This window comes from Agrilus planipennis, unplaced genomic scaffold, assembly GCF_000699045.2.
Source record: "Agrilus planipennis isolate EAB-ADULT unplaced genomic scaffold, Apla_2.0 scaffold132, whole genome shotgun sequence".
Classification (NCBI taxonomy): domain Eukaryota; kingdom Metazoa; phylum Arthropoda; class Insecta; order Coleoptera; family Buprestidae; genus Agrilus; species Agrilus planipennis.
This window is the reverse complement of record NW_020442448.1, coordinates 310,808-326,325: the sequence shown is the minus strand read 5'-3', so window position 1 is coordinate 326,325 and position 15,518 is coordinate 310,808. Positions and strand designations below refer to the sequence as shown.

Genomic DNA, 15,518 nt, shown 5'->3' with positions numbered 1-15,518 from the left:
ATGTCATGCCCCATATGTAAGATAGTGTACAAGAAAAAATAAGTTTTATTTAGAGTTTATTATACGTAATTATAATTGTTGAACACATATCAAAAAATAACTAAATTTATAACATTAATTAACACAATATTTATTCAAAATTATTCCGTCCTTAGATAATTTTCTTATTAATAGTTAAAGCGACGTTTGCTTCCAAAATTGGCTGTAACAATAACCACTAAGTAATCAAATGTTTTCTTCAATTATTATTAATCAAAATCATGACATCCTGACAATTTTTCGGACACGCACCTCCACTCTTTCCTAACCTGATCTAATCTTCGCGTTTCCCAAAAACTAGAACATCCCACATCCTTAACTATTTGCGATCACTAATCCAATCTAGGTCTACCTCTACTCCTCTTAACTCCAATTTTTGCCTCCTATATGTTTCTGATTAAACCTTCATGCCAGAGAAGGTGTCCTACCAACCTATCTCGCCTATTTATTATTGACTTCCATAGAGTCATCTGTTCTCCTATTCTTCCTATTACCTCTTCATTTCTAACCTTCTCTATCCACGGTTATTGTCATCATTCGCCTGTCACGCCATATTTCGAACGCTTCTAACCTTTTTTTTTCCGCCGCGCCCACCGTCCATATTTCGCACCCGTACAGCACCTGCTCCAAACATACACTTTTAACAACCTTTTTTGAAATTCTAATTTAACCGTTCGCGAGCATAGAAGTGACTTCTTTTTATTGAAGGCGACTCGACCCTGCGCTATCCTCTGCTTTATATCTCCCTAATACTCCTTCCGTCCTGACTTATCTGATTTCCTAAATACCTAAAATCAGCCACTTTATCTAATCTTTCGTCTCCTGTCTTTATATTCGCTCTTTCCCTACTTTTTCTACTTTCCTTGCATACCAGTATTTTTCTTTTACTTTTATTTGTTTACATACAATACTGTTTTGTCAATACCGCTTTCATTTTATTTAAAGCTATCTGTAACTCCTTGCTATATGCTAATACTGCTATATATCTATCCCTACAGTTGTACTGTTTTCAATGATGTTGATCGCGTCTTCGATGTATAGATTAAAAAGTAGCTCAAAATCATTCCCCTATAATCGAATATTTTAATTTTTAATTGTTCATTTTTCAAGTGAACATAAAAAATAAAAAGTTGTATTTATAGAATTTCAGTTCTAAAAAGTTAAGGCGCGCCAATTATTTATTTAGTTATGTCATAATAATACACGTTATTCATGGAAGATCAAAGTATCCTTTTTATAAACTCAAAAGTATACCTCGTTATTAATAAAACATGTTTACCTATGATAGTCTTCCTCATTTGCACCAAATCTCTCTTGTATTGTTCAGTGATGGAATAATTATAAGCTTTTAAAGCTCGAGCCTTCTCAGTTATTTTATTTATGATTCCGTCCTTACAACGAAGTCGATAAATTAATTGATACATGAAAACCTGCAATGCTTTAGAAGCAATTTCCAAAATTTGATCAGGATTCAATCCAGTAATTACCATCTAAAATTAATTTTTTGTTTCCCAATTCAATTTTTATATTGCTTAGTACTAATGACGAAAATCGGGTTAAGGATAAAGGTATTTAACTTATTGGAACACAAAGTTCAATAAGAAAACGAAAGAGTTTTAAATATTTCTCTATTTATTTTACGTGTACGTACGAAGCTTAATTTCATCTTACCGCTTTGTATTGTTTAGAACAGAGCCGGGCAAACTCAGCTTTTCTGACTCCTGAGTGCTCCTCAGGTATAGCCAAGGAGCTCCTCATTGATCCTGCGAGTACGAGTGAGATGATTCTTTCATTTTCTTATTCCTTCCATTTTGTAGGTGAGTCCCCTCTTCCATAGCCAAACCCAATAGTATTACGAACGTAGTAAAGAAAAATTTCGTAGGTATTATTTAAGTTGCACGAGAGGCTTCGCTCGTCTACGGGATGAAGGGGCTTGACATGGGAGTGGAAGGGAGAAGAAAAAGAGAAAGCAATATGAAGCATTACTGCTTACTCTCTCGTACTCATTGAAGGGTATGGAGTGACTCAAATTAACCTCAGATAGCGGCTCCTACGAAGTTAAAGTTTGCCCGGCTTTGGTTTAGAATGATTTAAGTCTGTTAAAACCACATCAAAGAGTCCTTTAAGTTTTGTTTTTAGAAATGAACTAAGCTCCTTAAAATCTGTGCTTGCAGAGACAAAGTTTTTACCGTTGTCCAAAAAAATTTGTTCGGGTTTTCCCCTGCGTGACATGAATCGTTTTAGTGCTAGTTAAAATGTTTCTTTGGACAAATCGGTAACGACCTCAATGTGGACAGCCGTAGTACTAAAACATATAAAAATGCAAAAGTAGCCTTTGGTCAGTTTACAACCGCGACCCTTTCGGTCTCGAAGCAGGTACGAACCTGCATAGTCAACGGCGTTGCCAGGTTCAGTAGATAGAATTATCGCACTCACTACGAAAAACCATAAGCACGAATTATCGTACGTTTAATAGAATTTTGAATTACGATATCGTACATCGTACTTGAAGCAAAATTATCGTAAGTTCCCATAATTATCGTACAGACTGGCAACGCTGGAACTGAAAAAACCACTGGGGTACACAGATTCTCATTACGAATTCATATTCCCCACCACTAAACTATTACTCAGATGCGCATGCGCAATAACGTATGATACTTTTTATGTTAATACGATAATTTTTCCTAAAGAGTGCGATAATTCTATCTACTGAACCTGGCAACGCTGGATGCCTGCTATAGTATCTCCGGCGAGGGTAAGATCTGTGCCGGAGAAATCGGTTCTTCATTCGGAACAGGACCCTCCTAATCTTGCCAACACTCGTAGTAGCTGTCAACACATATCATGCGCGTTTGTGATGCATCATCCTGTATATGAGTAGAGTTTGAAATAAAAATTATCAGCCTATTGAACGCCCTATCACTAGCGAACTGACCTTTTACAGGGTAAGCGTACGGAAGACCTTCACTTTCAAACAACTCGAAACTAGCTAATTATAACCAGTCCCAGGGAGTAATAATCTGATAATTGGGACACTTCTTAGTTTCTCGCTCAATAATTGTATGAATAGTTTCTACTTTCATTTGCGTGTGCCCACGGATAAGGTACTTGTGACTGATTTCCTTAATATGAGCATTTATTGCCAATACATAGAAGTAGCACATTATCATCTGCAGATTTCGATTTTGTGATGGGCAATTATCTGTCCAAATAATAGTCGATTCTGTTGTCTTTGGTAGGGAATTTACATATCGCACAAAACACGAAGCCATTTCATTTCCGTCCCTACCAGCAATGGACTCATCCCACATCATACAATGTGCCTTCTTTTCTGAAGAATCGTAAATCGTATAATTAAAGCACCACAGTTTCAAACTGTAGAAACTTTTAGCATTTGTTAATTTCGGGAAGGGCAGACATTTTTGTAGGTCTATCATTAGAACCTTCTGTTTGGGATTGTCATGTGACATTTGTTTGTCTTCTTTCTTTAGAATGTATCCGTAATGTCCCGTCTTGATTTAGAGAGTTAGAGAGAAATGATAAGAACACAAACTTGGTTTATCGGTTTCTTGGTTTAACAAAATTGGTTATGTTTGGTTCTTATTCGGTATTTTACTGGTATAAAATTTAATCTGAATTAACTGGTTTAAATGATGTATGAATATTTTGGTTTTACTGAATAATCAATATTGTCTACTCTATATAATACATGTCTAAGTATTTAAAGCTAAACTATATACAAGGGGTAAGTGGGGTGGTTACTACTATTGGTTGAGACTAGGAATTGGAAAGTGGTAGGCGTTATGAAATTCTAAGTAAAGGAAAAATGTCGGTTCTGGAGCTATATACAAAAATACAATCCTAAACTGATCCGATTCGAGGGACAACTGTCATAAAGCTATAAGTCATAAAATAACAGAACTGCCTGTCTATCAAAGGCTCAAAGGCACAGCAGGAACGGTCTAAATTTTCTAAATACTAAAAAGTTTTGTACACTGTACATGTAATTGATGAACCGGAACTGTATCGTTTATCTGCTTTCAATAAGTGAGAGTCATATTTGACTTGTATAGCTTCTCGCTCTGATGCAGAATTTGTCTATCTTAGATTAATTATAAACTTATAGCGTGCGTCACATGTGTCAGTTGAAAGAGGTGCAAATAATAAATTGAATTCAGTATTAAATATTTGAGTGTAAAGCCATTCCTAAGCGATTTTTTCATGAGGTAGACCTTCTAATTCACACTCGTCTTTATACATCCTGTACATTGTTGAAATGTTCAAATGGCTACCTAAATATTTCTTCGCAGTTCTTCTTCGACTATAATGAGATTCCTCACATGGAAATGACAAGATATGCTGACGAACTTGGTTTTTTACTGCTTCATTAATTTTGTTGACAAGAGACTGCTTCCCTCTTCTGTCACTTTCGACTATTCCATTGGGCTGAAGTTTTTATAGTGCATATCTAAGGAATGTTTGAAAAATATCTGGTGTACGTAAGAAATATGTTTTGCACACTTGAATTTTTGTACCGTCTATTGTAGAAAGATATTTTAGATTGATTTTTCGTTTTCCAGTTCGATTTCCCGTTCTTTCTCTGTCTCTAACTACAGGTGTTTGCTCAAGGCACCAACACAAAAATTGCTTTTCCTGATTTATAGAATTCTTTCATTCCAGAAGTCCCGATGAACTTGTATTCTCTGAATGTTGCTTATTTTATAATTACATTTCAGACGGCAGTTTTTACAAGGTTCCTTAGGAGTCCTTTTATGAATAATCCTTTTAGTCTTACTAGATTTATACTTTCCTCCAGCCATTGTTTTGCGTTTTCGTATGTTTCTTTGCCACATATCTACATTTCTTGTCCTTTTCTTTCCTTTCCTTTTTGCCTTTTGCGTTAGAGTTTGTTTTTTGATTATTATTCACTAAATGGTCCTATTGCTCATCCTCTAGAACCTCATCGATGATTTCAGAATCGCTATTACTACTAAATATATCACTATCAGGAGCATAAGAACTTTCGAAACCTTAAAATGGTTCTAATTGTATGTCAGAACCGTCGTTATTACTACATTTGTGGTAATTTTTCAAAAGAGCTGGTATTTCATTTTCTTTGCCAAAAGAGGACGGGGTGGGGACGTTATCAAAGAAACTGTCAGGCGCATTAATGTCTTCAAGTTTATTGGTGGCATCCTGAATATTAACAAAATTGTAAGATTTATCTAATAATTGTGGTCCAGGAGTCATTACATCCATTAATGCATCTGAATTCTGTTTATTCTTGTTGCATCTTATACAATACTATAGGTTTTATTTTATTTTGCATACTAATTTTATTATTGTCGGAAATTTTAAGTATTATTTTCTATTTGCGTACAAATTCAATTCTATTATTCATTTTATTATTTAGTTACAAATTTCAGGTATATATTATTTATCAAATGCAAACAGTAATTTCAGTATTTTTGAACCATAAAATTTATAATCTATTCTACTATCTTTGTAACATTTCTTCCTTTGTAAAGTCACGTTCGCCATATTATTGTACTTTCCAAATTTAAAAATATGTATGTTGTCTGTACCTGAAATGGGGTNCCTTGCACTCTCAGTGCTATAGTTAACGCTCACTGGCGAAACTGTTTAAGTAATTAAGGATACACATTTTCATCAGTATCGATAACAGTAACGATAAAGCAACAAACAAGACAAATTAACAATCATACTCAATCAAAGAGCCTATTTTATACTTTTACATTTAATTTTATTCATTTTAGTTTGTTTAATTCTACGTGTAAGTTAAGTTAAGTGTTGACTATTAAATATTTAAATCAACATCCTTATCATTTATATAAAATAGTTTGCTCGCAATTAATTTGGCGTGTAAAGTGAGAATACCAGAAAGAACTCTTTCATTGAATTTTATTTTCTCACAACAAACAATTCTGGTCGAGTGAATCTCGCATATTTGCATCAACTCCATCAACTGGAACAACTAAATTTTCGTTGCAACATTTTAAATTCAGCATTTCTCTATCACACAAAGTACGACGTTTTCTTAAATGTTTTACCACCTCCACCACCGTTAAAAGTGTTCGCTTACAAATAAAACAAGAAAACATGACATAAAAATCAAATATAACTTCAAATTTCAGATGTATCAAAATAAAATCTAGTAAGCAGTGTTTAATTCTAAGCTGTGATTATATTCAGTTTTGCTCTTAATTCGTTAATACGACTACTGACATTGTTGGGGAGCATGGCTCGCTTGACGAAAATTTTTTATTGTTTCCGTACCACGTAGATCAATAAAATTGATCACACAAAATATAACACTCGAAGGACCAGTGTATTGTAGTCACTCTGTGTAGTCGTAGTAAGAAGTGACTATCAAAAGTTGTGGTTCTGAGAAGAACCGATTTTATAATATCGTTGGACACATTTCTGCATCATGGATGATTGGCACAAAATCACAGCTTCCAAGGGTTGACACTTTGTCAGCATCGGAATAATAGTGAGCCTGGTGTTAGACTAATTTATTTGAATATTTACACGGTATTTATACAAAAATATTTGCATGGTATTATATGGCAAAGAACAATTCAGCACTTTACATGTGTGTATGTAACTGCCGTCGACCTAGTTAGTCGTGAGTGTGTCGCGACCTAACTAAGTCAACACAAATGCAGAGGCTTAATTGATACACAATATAAATATTTCTTGCTATACCGAGTGTTCCCACAGTATGTAGATTAAAAAGATTTGTACTGTATTATACGTTTAATAATTCTACATACACGCTAATGAACTAAAACTAATACCAATTAAAAAGACACTCGTTACTTGTCTTATGTCTGAATTGGTCTTCTTTTATTATTATCTAAAAGCGTTTTTATATCCTAAAAGTAAACACAACTCGGTCACCACCACCAAATTTCCACCGGTCCATACCTACCCGAACATTCCGTATGCAGGTATACACTACCGATAATTTAGGGAAAATCCTAATTGTATGATGCCATTATGTCTGTCTCACTATGAAGGTATTTACGATGGTACTCTTCTTGGTACTAAGGGGTTAGTACTGACACGTTGTCTCTTAGATATCTCTGATCAGGAACAGTGACTGTCCGTTTATATATTTCTTTTATTGTAGAAACTCGTTGCTCAAATTTCATCACGAAACATTCGGTTATTTCAGGAAACATTAAAGAAAACTCAAGCGATATCTGTATTTAACAATTAACTGTTATTATAATGTGCAATACAGAAAGCATACTATTTACCACTCCCTCAACCTCAAAAGCTTTAAAGGTGATTTGCGTATACTTTTCTGTTCGACTGTCGGTAGCAAAAAGTATCAGTGACAGCTTTAATGATTTCTTCGCGTTCGTGAACTGCTAGTGAAGCATGTTTAAGAAATTCCAACTTTTCCTTTACCGATTCTTATAAGGATTCTTCTTGGTTGTAGTCCACTTATTTACTTTTATTTTTCGTGTTTCCTCGAAATATAGTCCTTATTCTTTTAGGTATATACCCTTTTTTCGTAAGAGTATCATAAAATGCTTGCTAGCATATACTGTGTTTAATATTATTCATCATTTATAGACGTATTATTAAATTAACATTAATATTATCAGCACATCCTAATTTAAAAAATATTCTTACTCATCCTATGTTACCATTGTAGAAAGATATTTTAGATTGATTTTTCGTTTTCCAGTTCGATTTCCCGTTCTTTCTCTGTTTCTAACTACAGGTGTTTGCTCATTGCACCAACACAAAAATTGCTTTTTCCTGATTTATAGAATTCTTTCATTCCAGAAGTCCCGATGAACTTGTATTCTCTGAATGTTGCTTATTTTATAATTACATTTCAGACGGCAGNTTCATCATTTATAGACGTATTATTAAATTAACATTAATATTATCAGCACATCCTAATTTAAAAAATATTCTTACTCATCCTATGTTACCACCTTTGTCGCAAAGAAACGGGAATAAAGTATTTATATTCTTAGCATACTCATATTTAGTTTCATGTGATGGTAAAGTATTTTCAGATAGAAATTGCAAAATATGCTTTACTACTATATTGACCAATTTTTTTCGTCGTTAATCATCTAACGTTTTATTTTCTTTGTAATAAATTATTATTTCTTTTCCTCCTGGATAGGACATCAAATAGTTTTTTAGTACGTAAAAAGTTATCTGTATAGATTTAGTAACTGTAAAAGTGTTGTAAATATAAATTGTTCTTCTAATTTGTCATAGAGGTATGCTGCAGTTTTAGATCTTTTTTGATGGATTGGTGACAATGCGATGTTTTCAAATTCATCAAAACATGAACATGTTGTTGGAGACGATAAAGTGCGCGTCAACCATATACAAGAGCAAGCAAGAGAGACAGCAACTACATACTTCTTCTCACTCGTTTATACTTGATGCTTTATGCGCAAGCGTTGCGACTGTGGTGTGAGAAACCCTCATCTCTCAAAGCTTATAATGTAGTTAGAGTAGACAAGTTTTCATATGCGCGGTAGCTTCTCGGACATGCGCACAACGTTCAAAGTCTAAATGAGGGAGACAGACATGTCTGCACCGGTGGGTCGGCATCTTTTTCTAGACCCCTACTAGCAATATAGGAGTACTAAGTTTATGGTGTCGACATGGTACTGCAGCTACCTAAACCAATCCCGGCCGTGTGAGCATGCGTAGGCTTAGGCGTGCGTATGTGAGTACGGAGGTTGAGCAACCTACCGGGCGCCTCCCCAGGTGGCGGATAGGGGGAGCCAACGGCCCAGCACCCTCTAAAAAGGGCAAGTCTGGGTGTTGGTGACCACGAATAAACCGGTGCTGTTTGAAACTAGCGTCCGGTGAATAAGTGGGGCGGACCAGCTCTCTTGGCCCAGCTGTAGTGTCGTGGCGGAGAGCTTAGCACCAAGATAACGATGCCGGAATTACCTATTCCTCAAGGTTAGGTATGTGGTTCCGATATACCGGTACTTCTGTTGACGGTGGTCATGTCTCGCGGACAGAAGTGGTGGGGGTCTTGGCTTAACCGCCTGGACCAAGAGGATGGAGACCTCAATAAAAAAACTCCCCAAATCTTAAGGTTGGGATGGGCCGATAGGATGGATGACTGTGGGGTGATGCAGTCGTTACCATTCCACCCCCCGGGAATCTGGCGCACCCGGTGGTGTATAAATTGCCCTCTCTTAGGTAAGGGCGAAGGCCTGGGAGTGAAAGTTAAACGACCCATTGCGTGGGAACAAATATGCAAAGACTTAAAACTAAACAGAAGGGGATGAGAAAGGAGAGATCGAGTAATAGCTCAGAAGGTGAGGGAATTTATGACGTAGGAAGGGATAAGAAAGACACAAGCGATGACGAAAGTAATAAGGTAAGTAACAATGAAAGGGAAAGCCTAGTAAATATAATGAGGAAATTTAGCGGGGTAATCAGGGATTGTGTTTCGGATGAAAATAATAAAGTAAATAAAGGGGTGGCAAAATTAGTACTGTCAAGTTTGGCAGGAATGGAAAAAGTTATGGTGGATGTAATGTTGGAAAATGAAAGATTAAAGGGAAGAATAGAAGGAAGGATGACAGAAATGAAAGAAGTAAGGTCTGAGGGTATTGAAAGGCACGAAAGGGAATATGAAAGGAATAAGAGAGCATGTGAAAGTAATAAAACACAAAAAAGAACGTATGCGGTAATAGTAAAAGGTGCGGAAACGAATGGAGAACAAGTAAAGGAAAAGCTGATAGATCGGGCGAAGCCTCGGTTGAGAAGTATAAAAGTTGATGCTGTTAGAAAGACAAAAAAGGATGAGGTGGTCATTGAAGTAAGTAGCGAGCACGATAAGAAACAATTAGTGGAGTGTAGAGAATTTGAAATGGTTGGACTTACAATTGAAGAATTAAAACAAAAAATGAACAGAATAGTGATGTATGATGAACTAAACGAATGGTCTGATGAATTCATAATAAACCAACTTTACGAAAAGAACTGTAGAGATGTAATGACTCGAGTTGAATATAAGAAGAGGGCAAGGGTTGTTGTTAGAGGAGGTAAGGGAAAAGAGAAAGGGAATGTCATAATGGAATTACCGGAAAGGATTATAAAGAGAACAACTGATCGGGGATCCAGTCGTGAGGTGCTTCAAATGTTTTGCGTTTGGTCATACAATGAAGTTGTAGTTGTCTGTAAAAAATGTGGAGGTGAGGGGCATATGAGTAGGGATTGCAGGGATGGGGATATAAGGTGTAGGAATTGCAAGGTGAGGCAAAGAAATAATAGCCACCATATTTTAAGTAAAGATTGTCCCGAAAACTTAATGAGGTTGAATTGGGTGAAGGGGAGGAAATGCGACAGTGATGGGGGGAATAAAGGAAGGTACAAGATATGGCAGGTGAATGAACACAGGGGGTATAGGGTAATGTGTGACTTGGATGTGGCTATGTTGGAAGAAAAGGTGGATGTCTTATTGTTACAGGAACCATATGGGAAAGGAGATGATATACCGGGTATACCACATAGGCTGCTGGTCGTTGCAGTGTCTGGTGGCACTGCTGCTATAGTCACCAGACAGGATTTGGAGGTCGAGGTGATTGTAGACTGCACCAACACAATTGGGGTTTGTGTCAAAATTAACGGACAACTTGGTGAGGTGATTCTTGTATCTGCATATTGCAGGTATGGGGAGCCTATAGATACCGGTCTAGGGTACCTTAAAAATACCCTAGCCAAAGTGAATGGAAGCAGAATACTAATAGGAATTGACGCAAACGCTGTATCGCCCATGTGGCATAGCAAGATCCCAGTTGGAGAAGTGCGGGAAACAGAAATGAGGGGAAGGGAAGCGGAGGAAATGAGTATGGCAGAGGATTTGATTATATATTTAATGAATACAGCCCGGTGTATACTTTTTCAACGGTCAGTGGACAAAGCGACGTAGATGTCACAATGATAAAGAGGAATTGGAGATGATGGGTCATTAAATGGAATATACGTTCGGAATACGGGATTAGTGACCATAATATAATTGAAATAATGTTAGGAAAACAAGGGGGTCTAAGGAAAACTAACGATATTAACAGATGGAAGTTAAAGGATGTAGATTGTTGGAAAGGATTCGTGGACAAAATGAAGAATGCGGTTAGTGAAATTGACCTGGACTATTTCCGAGAAATGTCTGTTATATTGATAAGGTGGAATGTGTAAATAATAAAATAAGAAATGTATGTACAAGACTTTTAAAAAGAAAAAAGATGAGTTGCAAATGTACAGTTAACTGGTGGAATGAGGACTTAACTCGGAGAAAGAAAATGGTAAGGAAAGCAAGAAAGTTAGTACAAAGGATGAGGAGAAATGGAAATAGGAATGAGGAAACACTAGAATTGGAAGAAAAGTATAAAAGAGTCGTGAGAGAATATAAAATGGAACTAAATAAAAGCAAATAAAATAACTGGAGGGAGTTTGTTAATACAATCGGGAACTCGGATCAGTGGAGTGATGTATACAAGGTATGCCTTGGGAAAAGGAATAAAGGAATTATGGGAAGTATAAGAACTGGAAATGAGGAAATTAATGATTGGAAGGAGAGAATGGGTTCTTTATTGGCATCATTCTTTCCTAGAGGAGTTGTAATGAATAGGGTGTGGGGAGAAGGACAGTGTATAATTGTGACAGAAGAGGAAGTAGAGAAGGCAATAAGGAAGATGAAGTTAGGTAAAGCGTCGGGATTGGATAGGTTTCCTCCGGAAGTGGTGAGGGCCTTTTGGAGGGCTGACCCAGAGTATTTAATACAGTTGTTCAATGATTGTATACAACAAGGCATATTCCTAATGAATTGAAAGAAGGCTAATGTGGTGGTTATATTAAAGGGACCAGATAGACTCAAGGATGATGTGGCATCTTATCGGCCGATTTGTCTGCTGAACGTTATGGGAAAGGTGCTGGAAAGGGTGTTGGTAAATAGAATTAATAATAAATATGATGATGAATTAATTGACAAACAGTATGGATTTAGGACTGGGAAAAGTACGGTGGATACATGGATGAAGGTAAAACAAACGGTAAGGAGCTCACGACGGAAATATGTACTGGCTTGCTTTGTGGACATTAAGAGCGCGTTTGATTGGTTAGACTGGAGATATTTACAGGAATGGATAATTGAACTGGGATGTGAGGAAAGGAACATATGGATGGATTATTTTAATAATGGGAAAGCTTATATAAAGGGAAAATATGATGAAGTAGGAATAGATATTGAAAGGGGATTCCCGCAAGGCAGTATAGCAGGGCCACTTATGAGGAATTTGACAATGAATGTTCTATTAAAGGAATTGGAAGGAATATGTAAGGCCGTTGCTTATGCTGATGATCTGTTACTTATGGTTGATGGAAATAGTAGGAAAGAGATAGAAGGAAAAATGATGAATGGGTTAGAAAGAATAGGAGAGTGGGGTCAGAGTGCTGGAGTAATATTAAATGATAAAAAAATAGTTACTATGATGTTAAAAGGGAGATTAATTGGAAACAGACCAATATTGGTGAGAATGGGTAATAGAACAATAGCATATGCTCAGGAAGTTAAATATTCGGGAATATTGACTGGAGAAAGGTTAAACTATAAAATACATATGAGACACATAAGGAGAAGAATGACTAATGTGGTTGGTTGCCTGAGAAGGGTGACCAGAAGAGATTGGGGATTGAAGGGTAGAAGTCTGAGAATGATATATGAAGGACTCTTAGTGGTTATTGGAATGTATGGAGAAAGCGTTTGGGTTGACATTTTAAAATATTGGATTGGAATAAATAAATAAATAAATAGATGTCAGAGGATAGCTCTATATTGTTGTCTGCCAATCTGTGGAACTGTATGCACGGAAAGTATGCAGGTGATGATGGGTACACCTTCTTGGGATTTATTGGCTAGGATGAGGGCTGGAATATGCATGGTAAAGAAGGGAATTTTGATGGATGAACTGGACTTATGTGGAGAAAGGGAATTGAGAGGACTTTGTATAAGAAGATGTGGAATAATTATGAAAGAAAAAGTTATGGATTTATGGCAGGAAAGATGGGATAATTGTGGAAAAGGGAGGATTACATATAGTTTCTTGAAGGATGTTAGGTGGTGTGATAGATGCGAGTGGGTGAAATGGACTTTGGGATTAGGGTTTGTAGTTACAGGCCATGGGTCCATGAATAAATACTTGTACGATAGGCACTTGCATGAAACAGCTGCTTGTGTATGGTGTGGACGGATAGAAGATTGAGTGCATATTATGTTTGAGTGTAAGAAATATGAGAATATGAGAAGTTGGAATGTATGGGAAGTAAGGAATGTGGGAGAAAGAGAATGGGATGTGAGCGAGGCACTGATGAACAGAAGGAGTTACGAAAGGAATTTGTGGGGTGGGGTCTTTAACGAAAGAAAGAGTAATAGGTGAGAATGAATAGATGAATCAAAAGATGGGATTTAGCGCAGGGGCCGCCACGGCGATTTAGGCTTGGCGACCCCACGTACCCGAGTTGGTCAACCAGTACCTAGAGTTGCAAGAAATCTCAACTGGGAGGAGTTGTTATAGTTGCTCCAAACATCCCACCAATAGTAGAATGCAGATTCGGGCTATAGGGCCGTGGTCTCAGTGAACCATTCAGTCCAGACGTTTCGTCAGCTACTGCGGCTGACATCTTCAGTGGTAGTGCTGCGTTGACAACGTGAACGTAGATTGTCGCTGTCGCTGTCGAGACACCGAGATTTAAAGAACTTTAAGTAGGAAATAGATATTTATTGGTGTATAAGAGAAATTAAATACTTCTGAACATATTTTTTTTCACTTCACACTTCATCATCACATTCATGATTTAATAGTTTTGCTGCGTCAACTTAACAGCCAACTCTTTTCCTGCAGGTTTCAGTTTTCGAATCACTCCAACCGGCGATATATTTAAAAAAGTTTGTAAGAATTCTTTTCCAAACTACTACTCCATCAGTATCGCAAATCTCAAACTGTATTTCAGATAATTCAGGTATAAGAGAAATAGCTAATGTAATTTCAAAATAATGCAACAGCTTTATCAAATTACAAACCTTTTTGCTTTACAGATTCGTATTCATACGTATCTATCTAACGGGCTCCAAAACAATGCGTCATTATATTTAACTATGATGTAGTAGGAAGGATTGTTAGTTTGTAACGTGTTTGAAGCAGTTGTTAAAATTTCCGATAATTCCCTTTCCTCCAAATCCTAATAGAAGTGTAAATTGTAGAAAAGTTTTAAGTTTTTCAAAAAATAAATGTTCTTATTTTTAAAATAATAAAAATTTATTTTACTTTGACTGTAATTATAAGTGCATTATTAATATTAGCTCAGAATTTTGACTTTTTTAAAAAACGATTTTTCTGCAAATTATTGCAATGAAATTGGTATTTTCAAATAAATACATAAAATGGGTAATTTTTCTTAATAACTAAATTTAAAGAGAAGTAATCAAGCACTTCTATAAAGATTTAGATATAAAATTGACCTATATCTATCGTATCTTTTATAAATATATGTAGGTACATCACGTTTAACCTTTGGTTACAAAGAACATGAACAATTTGGCAACCAATTTATAAAATATTATTGGAAACGACTTATTCCAAAGTACACTTGGGAATTGTAGTTCAATTCACTGACGTAGTATAATAAATCTTCTTCAATGAAGTGAACTAATTCACTAGTCTAATTCAGTAGTCATTTAGTTCAGCGCGCAGAATGTAGAGTACGCAAAACCTCCAATAATACAGTACAACTCATGTATTTTCAATACCATCTATTTTCAATTGATTTTACTCATGTATTTTCAAATTTTTCGTACCCGCTTCCCTCTTCTCACGCAAAACTTCTTTTATGCTGCTCAGCTAATGAAAGAATAGATGTGCAAAAGCAAGTTATACGTTTTATATACAAAATTGGGGCGTAACTACTGCGCAGAGATTTACACAGTTTTCCTGATTGGCCACAAGATGGAGATGGAGGAGAGTTGAGAATACATTAGTCGATTAGTCCTGATACTTTCAACTTCCTACAATTTTGTAAGTAGGGTGCGTATGATCCATATATATTATGCAATGCAATAATATGAAGGGATATAAGTATTATTTTACTAGTTCCACAACCATTTAAACATTTTACTTACCGTATCTGTTGATGAGATTGTCAAACACAAAACACATAAATAAATATTCATTGTTAAATTTGTGTTCCCGTACCAATGTTGTACCGATTCCAACGAAAGCTCCTGTTGTAGTGTGGGGGAATAATAGGAATACGTTACAGTTCGTTTCAAGAAGTTAGAGATGTGACCTTGAAGAAATTTTAATGAGGCAATTTAAGTAATCATTGCTCTTTGTAACAGCATTAAACATTGTCAGTACGTCATATGGAAAAGATTTTAATTACTTTTCGTTTTA

At 36.1% G+C, this 15,518-nt stretch overlaps 2 protein-coding genes across 2 annotated transcripts; one reads left to right on the top strand and one right to left on the bottom strand.

Annotated features, from left to right (window-relative positions):
• Nucleotides 1-3,035: 3,035 nt before the first annotated feature.
• Nucleotides 3,036-9,304, bottom strand: LOC112906415. The gene is given in 5 exon segments (XM_025980480.1): nucleotides 3,036-3,554; nucleotides 4,252-4,532; nucleotides 8,728-8,852; nucleotides 9,007-9,151; nucleotides 9,208-9,304. Coding segments are annotated over 5 exon segments (1,167 nt in total).
• On the top strand, nucleotides 8,425-13,703 carry LOC112906413. The gene has a single exon (XM_025980477.1). The coding sequence runs from the start codon at nucleotides 9,320-9,322 to the stop codon at nucleotides 11,000-11,002; it is 1,683 nt and encodes a 560-aa protein (XP_025836262.1). The 5' UTR covers nucleotides 8,425-9,319; the 3' UTR covers nucleotides 11,003-13,703.
• Nucleotides 13,704-15,518: the final 1,815 nt, after the last annotated feature.

What these genes read in the sequence shown, in the direction of transcription:
- LOC112906413 (XM_025980477.1), top strand. Translation starts at nt 9,320, where the DNA reads ATGCAAAGACTTAAAACTAAACAGAAGGGGATGAGAAAGGAGAGATCG.